At 46.8% G+C, this 12,912-nt stretch overlaps 1 protein-coding gene across 5 annotated transcripts in view; it reads right to left on the reverse strand.

Moving 5' to 3' along the window:
• Positions 1-12,912, reverse strand: part of LOC136628716 (nicotinamide N-methyltransferase-like) — a 320,553-nt gene that overhangs the window by 162,182 nt on the left and 145,459 nt on the right. For 4 of the 5 annotated variants that reach the window (XM_066604828.1, XM_066604849.1, XM_066604843.1 and 1 more), the window contains one exon: positions 10,580-11,592. The exons of the other annotated variant lie outside the window; for it this stretch is intronic. In XM_066604828.1, coding sequence (XP_066460925.1) covers positions 11,157-11,592 — 436 coding nt within the window. In that variant the 3' untranslated portion in view covers positions 10,580-11,156. Of the gene's footprint in view, positions 1-10,579; positions 11,593-12,912 lie in introns of those variants that run through there. 5 annotated transcript variants of the gene reach the window in all.

Here is a 12,912-nt window from a genome sequence, read left to right on the forward strand (position 1 = left end):
ATAATTTGATCAAATTAGCTTGGTCATCTGGACGTTGGTAGATGGGCCAATGTAATTTGATCAAATTATATACTAAGAACCTTGCATTATTTAGTGGGGTTAGATTATAGGTATGTGTACCTCTGATAGTAAATTTATTTTACGTTCTGTTGCCATTTTTGGTTTCTGCTTCTACTGTATGTTGCAGCCATGGTTTAACGTGCACCTATACATTTCTATTGGGATATATTTCCAATGGTTAGTGCTGACCCCTTTTTCCCTTTCTGTACAAATATTGTGAAGTTTTGGCTGCCTTCACTGGGTCGTGCACACCTGCCGCCCATTTACCTCCTGTCCCTCCTATTGGAACATCCATATAGTATCCTACCCTCCCTGGTTTTATTTGTAGGCTTAGTCCCAAGAGAGGAGCATTCTGAGAGGTAGGAACTCAGCTTTCCCAGGTTGAGATAAACCACCTGGTATTAATGTTAGGACCCATCTGAGAGCTTGGTCACCTGGACGTTGGTAGATGGGCCAATGTAATTTGATCATATTATATACTAAGAACCTTGCATTATTTAATGGGGTTAGATTATAGGTATGTATACCTCTGATAGTAAATTTATTTTGCGTGCTGTTGCCATTTTTGGTTTCTGCTTCTACTGTATGTTGCAGCCATGGTTTAACGTGCACCTATGCATTTTTTATTGGGATATATTTCCAATGGTTAGTGCTGACCCCTTTTTCCCTTTCTGTACAAAAAATAAGGGTGACTTCACACAACTGTGTTTTTGTGCGTACATAGGTGCGTACATAAGTGCGCACCCATGTACGTGCAAAAACACGCGTGAATGCAGGTCCTGCTGCTGGCGGCTCAATTGAAAACAATGGTCTGCCGACACCCCTGCATTCTTTTTCAGGGAAGGATTTTACATATAAGCCCTTCCCTGAAAAAGAAAATTTTAGTGTAAAAAAAATTAAAATAAAAAATATACTTACCTGTCCGCTGCTGTCATGACCCCCGTGGGGATGAAGAACACATCTCCCGCATGCGCAGATGTTTCTTACATCCCCGCTAGTATAAAGAATTCTCTGCTACTACATCTGCCACATCTCTGACAGATGCAGCAGAGGAATTCTTCAATTCTCTCCCGCAGCTGTCACACACGTCAGCTGCTGTAGAGGATTCTGCTGCCGGCAATTGATTTCAGGGAAGGGCTTTGAATATAAGCCCTTTCCTGAAAATCCAGTAAAAGTGGCTTAAAAAAACAAAAAAAATTCATACTTACCACCCTTCAGCTGCCGGGGCTCAGTCGCGTCTCCTCCTGCTGTCCCCTGCTCTGTGGTGCCAATTTTTTTTTTAAACTACTTTTACTAGATTTTTAGAGAAGGGCTTATATTTAAGGCCCTTCCCTGAAATCAATTGACGGGTGTCAGCAGAATCCGCAACTGTCATGTACAGCCCTTCCCTGAAAAAGATTGCAGGTGTGCCAGCAGACCATTGTTTTCAATGGAGCCTCCGGCAGCAGCCGTGTGTCCATTGAAAACAATGCATGTATTCCCTATGGTGCACGCATGTCCTATCTTTGCAGGCACACACCTGTAAAGCATGGACATGTGCACACACCATAGGGAATGCATTGGGGCTAATAGACGCATGTTTTTGTGCAGGAATATGCCCGCACAAAATACACGCTCGTTTGAAACCGCCCTTAGCCCTCACAGAGCTCCGTACATAGAAAAATGTAAAAGTTATAGGACTTTGAATGCAGCAATTTAAAAAGGAAAAGGGTTCCAAAAAAAGGGATTTTATTGCAGAAAAGTGGAAAAACCTAAAAAAAAAATGTAAAAATATTAGTATAGTTGTAATCGTACCGGCCCCCAGAAAAAAATGGATTGTGTCATTTATGCTGCATGATTAATGCTGTAAAAAAATGTATGGCAGAATTGATGTGTTTTCTCTTTGTTATCATAAAAAAAAGAATAAAAGTTTTACAATATAGCCTATGTACCCAAAAATGGAACCATCAAAAACTACAGTTCACCGCGCAAAAAACAAGCCCTTATACAGCCGCGTCGACAGAAAAGTAAAAAAGTTATGAATTTTGAAAGATGGAGATGAAAATCAGCCAAAAATCGTTGCATCATTAAGCCCAAAATAGGCCATGTCCTTAAGGGGTTAATAGCCTTGTTTATTTTTATTAAGCAATGGTAATAAATGAATTATAATGAATTATAATTATTACGAGTAAGGCGTGGGCCACTATATAAATTGCTGCTTGTTAATTGAATAAACGGATAACTTCCAATTACTACAACTCGTGTGTGGTTTTGCAAGTTAATTCAGGCTCATATATAAACAACCAGTTTGGACCAAAAAGACATTTTTTTATTAAGCAATCATTTTTGCTGCACTAACAGTTTTGCGCCCAACGTGGGGCACAACCTGATCAACTTTATTTACCGGTGAAGAATACAGTGATTTTCTCTTTTCTGGGAAAACCAGTCGAGTGTGCTCTATAAACAAATTTGAGGGAGCTTGTTACTTACAAATTATTTGTTTTTCCCTGAGATTTAGATTATCTAATCGCTGGGATGACAGAGGGCATTACTGTTGTGCTTGGGAATCTGTGTCAAAATACCCGACAGATGGTATGTTTTTGGGTGAATTTACCTGTATTTAAATGCTTTACAGACATTTGTGAGGGGAGTGCTGTGAACGTCCATTATTGCCCTGAGATAAGATTGAGTAAATGAATGTTACAGTAGTAAAGTTGGATGGGACTGACAGGAAAAGTTAGTTAGAAAAACGGTTTCTTAGGAATGCGTGGGTCTTAATGACATTTTACCCTTCTCCCCTCTCTGACTGACGTTTCTGAGACGACAGTGGAATAAAAATTACGTAGTGACTACGCTGCAAATGTAAGGACAAATTGTTAAGATTTAACACTGTAAGGGCTAATACCCATGGCTGGATTCTATTGAACCTAATTCCCCTGCGGAATTCTGCAGTGTGAAATAATCTGCAGTATGTCCTATTTGCTGCGGGAATACACGCAGACGGCTTCCATTGGAGTCAATGGAAGCTGGCTGTCATGCTATACTTCTGCTGTAGCACACACAACCACGGAAATTCCCCGCCCACCACCGGCCGCGTCATATGACCCTACTGGCGCGTCATGCACTGTACTGCACATGAACGCCGGGGCGTCATGCGGGAGCTGCGCAGAGGTGAGTATGGGGTCTTTGGGGGGGGGGGGGGGGCGCCGTGATTGTCTCCTCTGTGGTATTCTGCTTGTGGAGCCCGTCACGGCCGTGGGCATGAGCCCTTAATGAAAGTTATGAAAGCAATTGAATTTGGCAAATGTAAATGAGAACCTGTTCCCTGGTTTCCATGGTTGTGTGTTGTCCAGACCTGCTTCTTATTGCAGTAGACAGAGAATATCTTAATTTGACATATACGCGTTAAGGTGAAGTGTTTGTTATTTTTTCTCTGCTCTCCTGAGTCTGTCTTTTTATATTAACTATAGAATTTGAGATTGAAGCAGGACAGCACAAGTACTTGGCTGCTTGTTGTTTGAGTATATCACCCAGGAAGGTACCTCGTGGTTTGCTACTCCAGGCTCTAGATTAAGATGCACATTGAGTGTTTCTCCAATTACGGTGAGCTGAATAGGCTGCTGAGAAAGGGCAAAAAAACCCTTTCAACAATACAGATCTGTGCCGTGAGTTGTGCAAAGAAACAGCTCCAGGAGGGTTTCTCTAATTGTGACCAGGGAATAAAATGGTAAGTGCTTGTGTGTGTAGAGTGAGACAAGCCAGACTTGGGCCTTAGGTACTGAGAGAAACATGAAGAAAACCATTGGTAATGTGCTAAGTAGAGATGAGCGAGCACCAAAATGCTCGGGTGCTCGTTACTCAAGACGAACTTTTCGCGATGCTCGAGGGTTCGTTTCGAGTAACGAACCCCATTGAAATCAATGGGGCGACCCGAGCATTTTTGTATATCACCGATGCTCGCTAAGGTTTTCATTTGTGAAAATCGGGGCAATTCAAGAAAGTGATGGGAACGACACAGCAACGGATAGGGCAGGTGAGGGGCTACATGTTGGGCTGCATCTCAAGTTCCCAGGTCCCACTATTAAGCCACAATAGCGGAAAGAGTGCCCCCCCCCCTCCCAACAACTTTTACTTCTGAAAAGCCCTCATTAGCAATGCATACCTTAGCTAAGCACCACACTACCTCCAACAAAGCACAATCACTGCCTGCATGACACTCCGCTGCCACTTCTTCTGGGTTACATGCTGCCCGACCCCCCCCCCCCCCCCCACCGACCCAGTGTCCACAACGCACACCAAACTGTCCCTGCCCAGCCTTCAGCTGCCCTCATGCCACGCCACCCTCATGTCTATTTATAAGTGCGTCTGCCAGAGGAAAAGCAGGCACACACTGCAGAGGGTTGGCACGGCTAGGCAGCAACCCTCTTTAAAAGGGGCGGGGCGATAGTCCACAATGCTGTACAGAAGCAATGAGAAATCCAATCCTGTGCCACCACCATCTGGAGCTGTACACGTGGGCATAGCAATGGGGAACCTATGTGCCACACACTACTCATTCTGTCAAGGTATCTGCATGCCCCAGTCAGACCGCGTTTTTTTATAAATAGTCACAGGCAGGTACAACTCCGCAATGGGAATTCCGTGTGCACCCACAGCATGGGTGATTCCCTGGAACCCACCGGCTGTACATAAATGCATCCCATTGCAGTGCCCAGGACAGCAGAGCTAACGTCAGATTAAATGCAGGTGGGCTTCGGCCCACACTGCATGCCCCAACCTGACCGGGGTTTTTAATTCATAGACACAGGCAGGTACAACTCCCTATTGTGAAGTACCTGTGGACCGACAACATGGGTGGGTGCCAGGAAGCCACCGGTGGTACATAAATATATCCCATTGTAGTGCCCAACACAGCTGAGGTAATGTCGTGCTTAATGCAGGTGGGCTTTGGCCCACACTGCATGCCCCAGTCAGACTGGGGTTCTTTAGAAGTGGACACATGCAGTTACAACTCCCTGTGGACCCACAGCATGGGTGGGTGCCAGGAAGCCACCGGCGGTACATAAATATATCCCATTGCATTGCCCATCACAGCTGAGGTAATGTCGTGCTTAATGCAGGTGGGCTTCGGCCCACACTGCATGCCCCAGTCAGACTGGGGTTCTTTAGAATTAGACACATGCAGTTACAACTCCCTGTGGACCCACAGCATGGGTGGCTCCCTGGAACCCACCGGCAGTACATAAATATATCCCATTGCAGTGCCCAATACAGCTGATGTAACGTCAGCTGTAATGCAGGTGGGCTAAAAATTCATTTGATTACACTGTAGGCGAGGGCCCCAAAAAATTGGTGTACCAACAGTACTAATGTACCTGAGAAAAATTGCCCATGCCCAACCAAGAGGTCAGGTGAAATCCATTAATCGCTTTGGTTAATGTGGCTTAATTGGTAACTAGGCCTGGAGGCAGCCCAGTTAAAATAAAAATTGGTTCAGGTGAAAGTTTCAACGCTTTAATGAGCATTGAAACGTATAAAAATTGTTTACAAAAATTATATGACTGAGCCTTGTGGGCCTAAGAAAAATTGCCCGTTCGGCGTGACTATGTGAGGTTTCAGGAGGAGGAGCAGGAGGAGGAATATTATACACAGATTGATGAAGCAAAAAGGTCCCCGTTTTTGATGGGGATAGAGAACGATGCTTCCATCCGCGGGTGCAGCCTACGTATTGCTTAGGTATCGCTACTGTCCGCTGGTGGAGAAGAGAAGTCTGGGAAAATCCAGGCTTTGTTCATCTTGATGAGTGTAAGCCTGTCGGCATTGTGTCGGTTGACAGGTGGGTACGCTTATCCGTGATGATTCCCCCAGCCACACTAAACACACTCTCTGACAAGACGCTAGCCGCAGGACAAGCAAGCACCTCCAGGGCATACAGCGCGAGTTCAGGCCACGTGTCCAGCTTCGACACCCAGTAGTTGTAGGGGGCAGAGGCGTCACCGAGGACGGTCGTGCGATCGGCTACATACTCCCTCACCATCCTTTTACAGTGCTCCCGCCAACTCAGCCTTGAAGGGGACCGGTGACACAGTCTTGCTGGGGAGCCAGAAAGCTGGCAAAGGCCTTGGAGAATGTTCCCCTGCCTGCGCTGTACATGCTGCCTGATCTCTGCGCTTGCCCTGCTACCTGGCCCGCGGAAATGCGCCTTCGGCCACTAGCGCTGTCGGATGGGAATTTTACCATCAGTTTGTCCACCAGCGCCCTGTGGTATAGCATCATTCTCGAACCCCTTTCCTCTTCGAGAATGAGAGTGGAAAGGTTCTCCTTATACCGTGGGTCGAGCAGTGTGTACACCTAGTAATCCGTAGTGGCCAGAATGCGTGTAACACGAGGGTCACGAGAAAGGCATCCTAACATGTCAGGGTACCTGTACGCAACACATGGCTGTCCTCACTAGGAAGATCACTTTCAGGATCCTGCTCCTCCTCCTCCTCAGGCCATACACGCTGAAAGGATGACAGGCAAGCAGCATGTGTACCCTCAGCAGTGGGCCAAGCTGTCTCTTCCCCCTCCTCCTCATGCTCCTCCCCCTCCTCCTCCTCACCGTGCTGAGATATAGACATGAGGGTGCTCTGACTATCCAGCGACATACTGTCTTCCCACGCCTCCGTTTCTGAGTGCAAAGCATCTGCCTTTATGCTTTGCAGGGAACTTCTCAAGAGGCATAGCAGAGGAATGGTGACGCTAATGATTGCAGCATCCCTGCTCAGCATCTGGATAGACTCCTCAAAGTTTCCAAGGACCTGGCAGATGTCTGCCAACCAGGCCCACTCTTCTGTAAAGAATTGAGGAGGCTGACTCCCACTATGCCGCCCATGTTGGAGTTGGTATTCCACTATAGCTCTACGCTGCTCATAGAGCCTGGCCAACATGTGGAGCGTAGAGTTGCACCATGTGGGCACGTCGCACAGCAGTCGGTGCACTGGCAGATTAAACCGATGTTGCAGGGTCCGCAGGGTGGCAGCGTCCGTCTTGGACTTGCGGAAATGTGCGCTGACCCGGCGCACCTTTCCGAGCAGGTATGACAAGTGTGGGTAGCTTTTCAGAAAGCGCTGAACCACCAAATTAAAGACATGGGCCAGGCATGGCACGTGCGTGAGGCTGCCGAGCTGCAGAGCCGCCACCAGGTTACGGCCGTTGTCACACACGACCATGCCCGGTTGGAGGCTCAGTGGCGCAAGTCAGCGGTCGGTCTGCTCTGTCATACCCTGCAGCAGTTCGTGGGCCGTGTGCCTCTTCTCTCCTAAGCTGAGTAGTTTCAGCACGGCCTGCTGACGCTTGCCCACCGCTGTGCTGCCACGCCGCGCGACACCGACTGCTGGCGACGTGCTGCTGCTGACACATCTTGATTGCGAGACAGAGGTTGCGTAGGAGGAGGAGTAGGGTGGTTTAGTGGAGGAAGCATACACCGCCACAGATACCTCCACCGAGCTGGGGCACGCAATTCGGGGAGTGGGTAGGACGTGAGCGGTCCCAGGCTCTGACTCTGTCCCAGCCTCCACTAAATTCACCCAATGTGCCGTCAGGGAGATATAGTGGCCCTGCCGACCTGTGCTTGTCCACGTGTCTGTTGTTAAGTGGACCTTGGCAGTAACCGCGTTGGTGAGGGCGCGTACAATGTTGCGGGAGACGTGGTCATGCAGGGCTGGGACGGCACATCGGGAAAAGTAGTGGCGACTGGGAACCGAGTAGCGCGGGGCTGCCGCCGCCATCATGCTTTTGAAAGCCTCCATTTCCACAAGCCTATATGGCAGCATCTCCAGGCTGATCAATTTGGCTATGTGCACGTTTAATGCTTGAGCATGCGGGTGCGTGGCGGCGTACTTGCGCTTGCGCTCAAACAGTTGCGCTAGCGACGTCTGGACGCTGCACTGAGAGACATTGCTGGATGGGGCCGAGGACAGCGGAGGTGAGGGTGTGGGTGCAGGCCAGGAGACGGTAGTGCCTGTGTCCTCAGAGGGGGGTTGGATCTCAGTTGCAGGTTGGGGCACAGGGGGAGAGGCAGTGGTGCAAACCGGAGGCGGTGAACGGCCTTCGTCCCACCTTGTGGGGTGCTTGGCCATCATATGCCTGCGCATGCTGGTGGTGGTGCCTCCCCAGCTGATCTTGGCGCGACAAAGGTTGCACACCACTGTTCGTCGGTCGTCACGCGTCTCTGTGAAAAACTGCCACACCGTAGAGCACCTTGACCTCTGCAGGGTGGCATGGTGCGAGGGGGCGCTTTGGGAAACAGTTGGTGGATTATTCGGTCTGGCCCTACCTCCACCCCTGGCTACCGCACTGGCTCGGCCTGTGCCCACACCCTGACTTGGGCCTCCGCGTCCTCGCCCGCGTTCACGTCCTCTAGGCCTACCCCTACCCCTACCCCTCAGCATGGTGTATTACCAGTAGTGCAGAAACAGAACGCTGTAATTAAATGTGCCGCTTATTGGCCTGTGGTTGGAGGCTGACTTCGCTTACGGAACGCACAGCAGAGCCAGGAAATAATTTTGCGCAAGCCTGCTGTAACACTTAGCTGGCTGCGTATGAACTTGGAGAACTACTACACCCAGCACAGACCCAGAACACTGAGGACAGTGACAGGCAGCCCAAATAGATTTTTTTCCCCAAATTTTTTTGCAAAGGCCCACTGCCTATATTCAATCAATATGTCTTCTGTCCCTGCCTAAGCGCTTCTGGCCCTGGAGTATGTCAAAAAACTGCAGAGTGTTGCACTGTGAACTGCAATACAGCGGTGATTTCACAGCCCAGACAGAGCCAGGAAATAATTTTGCGCAAGCCTGCTGTAACACTTAGCTGGCTGCGTATGAATTTGGAGAACTACTACACCCAGCAGAGACCCAGAACATTGAGGACAGTCACAGGCAGCCCAAATAGATTTTTTTTCCCCAAATTTTTTTGCAAAGGCCCACTGCCTATGTTCAATCAATATGTCTTCTGTCCCTGCCTAAGCGCTTCTGGCCCTGGAGTATGTCAAACAACTGCAGAGTGTTGCACTGTGAACTGCAATACAGCGGTGATTTCACAGCCCAGACAGAGCCAGGAAATAATTTTGTGCAAGCCTGCTGTAACACTTAGCTGGCTGCGTATGAATTTGGAGAACTACTACACCCAGCAGAGACCCAGAACACTGAGGACAGTCACAGGCAGCCCAAATAGATTTTTTTTCCCCAAATTTTTTTGCAAAGGCCCACTGCCTATATTCAATCAATATGTCTTCTGTCCCTGCCTAAGCGCTTCAGGTCCTGGAGTATTACTGCAGGGCGCAATGCTCTGCACGGCCGATATACCAAAAAAAAAAATGTGCAACACTGCAAAAAGCAGCCTCCACAGTACTGCACACGGTTAGCTGTGGCCCTAAGAAGGACCATTGGGGTTCTTGAAGCCTAAAATACTCCTAACACTCTCCTTATAGCAGCTCCACCAAGACAGCACTTTACCTAAAGTATGTCAGAACAAATCTGTGGCGAGCCGCGGGGGGGGCCGATTTTTATACTTGGGTGACACCTGATCTCGCCAGCCACTCACTGCAGGGGGGTGGTATAGGGCTTGAACGTCGCAGGGGGAAGTTGTAATGCCTTCCCTGTCTTTCTATTGGCCAGAAAAGCGCTAACGTCTCAGAGATGAAAGTGAAAGTAACCCGAACATCGCGTGGTACTCGTCACGAGTAACGAGCATCTCGAACACGCTCATCTCTAGTGCTAAGTAACGGCTCCTGCACATTTTTGTTTTTCTTGTGCATTTTTTTCACACGATAGTGAATGGGACTTTCTAATGTTAAAAACACATCGCACAAAAATTGCAAAGCACCAATTTGCAACGCGTTTGTAATATTGAAAGGACCCATTGACAATTGCGTGAAGAAACAGGTAAGAAAAACGCACCGGAGCGTGCGCCCAGAGCCAGCAAACCGGATCACAGCGGCCAGGGGAGGTCACCAAGACTGAGGCTCCTCTGCGCCGCACCCCCGCAGCCCGGGAACTAGAACCGGTAGTGTGGGCATGGGGACCCCCAGAGCCGCCGGACCTGACAGCGGGGACTTGTTTCTCCAGTTGATTCAGCTAACGACTGTAACACAATTGCTATGCTACATTAAGGGCTAATTCCCACAAACAGATTTATGCCGCGTTCCCCGCGGCATAAATCTGCGGCGGAATAATGCAGCTTTTATGTTCTATTGAACCTAACAGCTTAGTCTTCACATATGGGATTCTGCCACGGATTTACGCTGCAGAAAAAAAAAATTACGGCATGTTCTATTTTACGGCGTTTTTTGTCGGTGGCAGTTCTTCATAAATTTTTCCACGGTTGTCAGCAGGGACTTGTTTGTTTATCCCCGCGGGGTTCCTACGACGTAAAACTGCGTGCGTATCAAGCTCCATCCGTGGACATGAGTCCTAAAGTAGTAATGTTAGTGGAGTGATGGTTTTGTTTGTTTTTTTAATTGAAAAATCTAAAAAAAGAAGAAAACAAAAAGGCAATATTTCGCAAACAAGCATTTATTTTATTAACAGATTACATTATATTGGTGTCACTGAAAATTTAAAAACTTTAAAATTGCTTGGAAAATAGTTTAGCAGATTATATTCATTTTCTGTTGCTAACTCTCAATGATTTACCATAAACACCTTATAGCACAGCTTGTGAAAAATCTGGCACTCGGTTTTCTGCTCAGAAAGTTATGATTTATTAAAAGGCAATCCACACAAGCTACTAGCCTGAAATTGTAGGTATCAGGACTGCTAACTTTTGGCGAATCAAATAATGGTTAATTATGGCCTTCTTTAAGGCACATTTACATGGGACGATTTTCGCTCAAATGAATGAAATTGAGCGATAATTGTCCTGTGTAAATGCAAAAAAAAAATTAAATACACAGCTGAATTACAGGATTCTTGCTGAGTGTAAATGCTCCCCGCTTCAAATAGTAGGTGAAGCACTAAGCAAGAAGCTAGTGATCCAACCGTATTCTCTGCCTGTATAAATGCTCTGCACAAACACTAACGACTTTAGTGGTGATGTCAGCGTTAATACAGTCCTTTAGCTGACTCTCGTCCTGTCTAAATGGGACACTCACTTTGTTTGCGAGCCAGGATACATAACAGGCCATCATAATCAACTATATCAGTGATAACTTTTCTAGACAAGTAATCCTCTTTCTCAATGTCAAAACCGGCATTAGTCACCGACTCCCTTATAAAATCTCTTTCTAGTGGCAGAATGAAGAACTTATGCTTCCCCACCATGTAGTGGCTCATATTCACTGCTGAGAACAGTATTAGCTGCCCTCCAGGTCTCAGACTGCAAGTGAATTTCTTCATGTTACTTTGGTATTCTTCCTTAGTTTTACTAACTCCGTCTAATTGCCAGAGACTGAGGACGCAGTCAACTGTTGGAAGCAGTTGAGGCTTAACAGCACTATTCTCAAAGTTTTCCCATTTAATAACTCTCTTAATTGCTTTTTTTACTTGCTCTTCTTTTTCTTGCCATTTATCACTAAAATGAAACAGGAAAAAACATTTTGAATTTCAAACTATATATCAGAATTTTCTTCAGGATAACTGTCATGCAAATATGCAATTCTGTTATTTATCATTCTAAAGGTATCAAATTTATAATCCAAATTTCTACAAATCACATTGGGAAACAAATACAAGTATGAAAGGATTATAATTAGAGATGACCGAGCGCGCTCGAATAATGCAGTTACTCCAGCGAGCATCGCTCTTCTCGAGTAACTGCATTCTCACCCGGGCAGGCTCGGGTGGGTTCGGGAGGAGAGTGAGAGAGAACTCTTTCTTCCCCCTGCTACCCTCTGCTGCCCCCGGCTACATATGCCGCCCCCCCCCCCCCCCCTCCCGAGCCTGCTTGGATGAGAATGCAGTTACTCGAGAAGAGCGATGCTCGCTGTAGTAACTACATTATCCGAGCGTACTCGCTCATCTCTAATTATAATCTGGGAAACACGGCCTTCAGACTTGGTCAATATGTGATGCACCAGTTATGCTCATGGTGTTTCATAACATGATTTAATTATATTAGCTGTTCATCCACACTACAATAATAATTTAAAAATAAACAATTGCAAAAACAAATGAGTATTTTGGTATGCAGGCATACAAATAAAAAAACATTTGTGTAATAAAATGAAAAATGCACTGTGCTTCACAACTTTCAATGTAAGGCTGCCTGTCCATCGGCAGGACGGATTCTCGCGAGCGGATTTCCGCGTGGTAGATCATTTAACATCACCATGATTTCCTGCGATAAACCTATCACTATAATAGGTTTATTGCAGCATGCCACAAATTTTAGACCCGAGAGGAAAATTGCAATGGATTTCCCGCTCTGTATATTGGGCTGCTCTTTCCATAGCTATCCTATGAAAAGCATTCCAAGCACAATCCGCATGCAATTTATCACTGTGGATCACGCTATGAACTATCGCCCATGGACAGCAATAGGGGGTGGGAGAAGGAAAAAAATGTACATCACAGAAAGATAGAGCATGCCACGATTTTTGCTCTACTAACATCGCATGAGTGAAAACTTCGCTAGTGGGAAGGAAACTATTGTAAATCATTGGTTTCATAATCAGCTTTTTTACGGAATCTCACAATGCGCGATTTTCAAGTCTGTCTGAAACCACCCTAAGAGCTCCTTCACACTGGCGAGAAGATTGCATGATTTTCACACAATGCAAGAGTGAGTGAAAACGCAGAATTATGAAACCAATGATTTTCAATGGTTTCCTTCACATTTGCGATGTTTTCACTCATGTGATAAACTTTGGGTTATTTTTTTTTAATTGCTCTA

This window comes from Eleutherodactylus coqui, chromosome 1 (genome assembly GCF_035609145.1).
Source record: "Eleutherodactylus coqui strain aEleCoq1 chromosome 1, aEleCoq1.hap1, whole genome shotgun sequence".
In the NCBI taxonomy this organism is placed as follows: domain Eukaryota; kingdom Metazoa; phylum Chordata; class Amphibia; order Anura; family Eleutherodactylidae; genus Eleutherodactylus; species Eleutherodactylus coqui.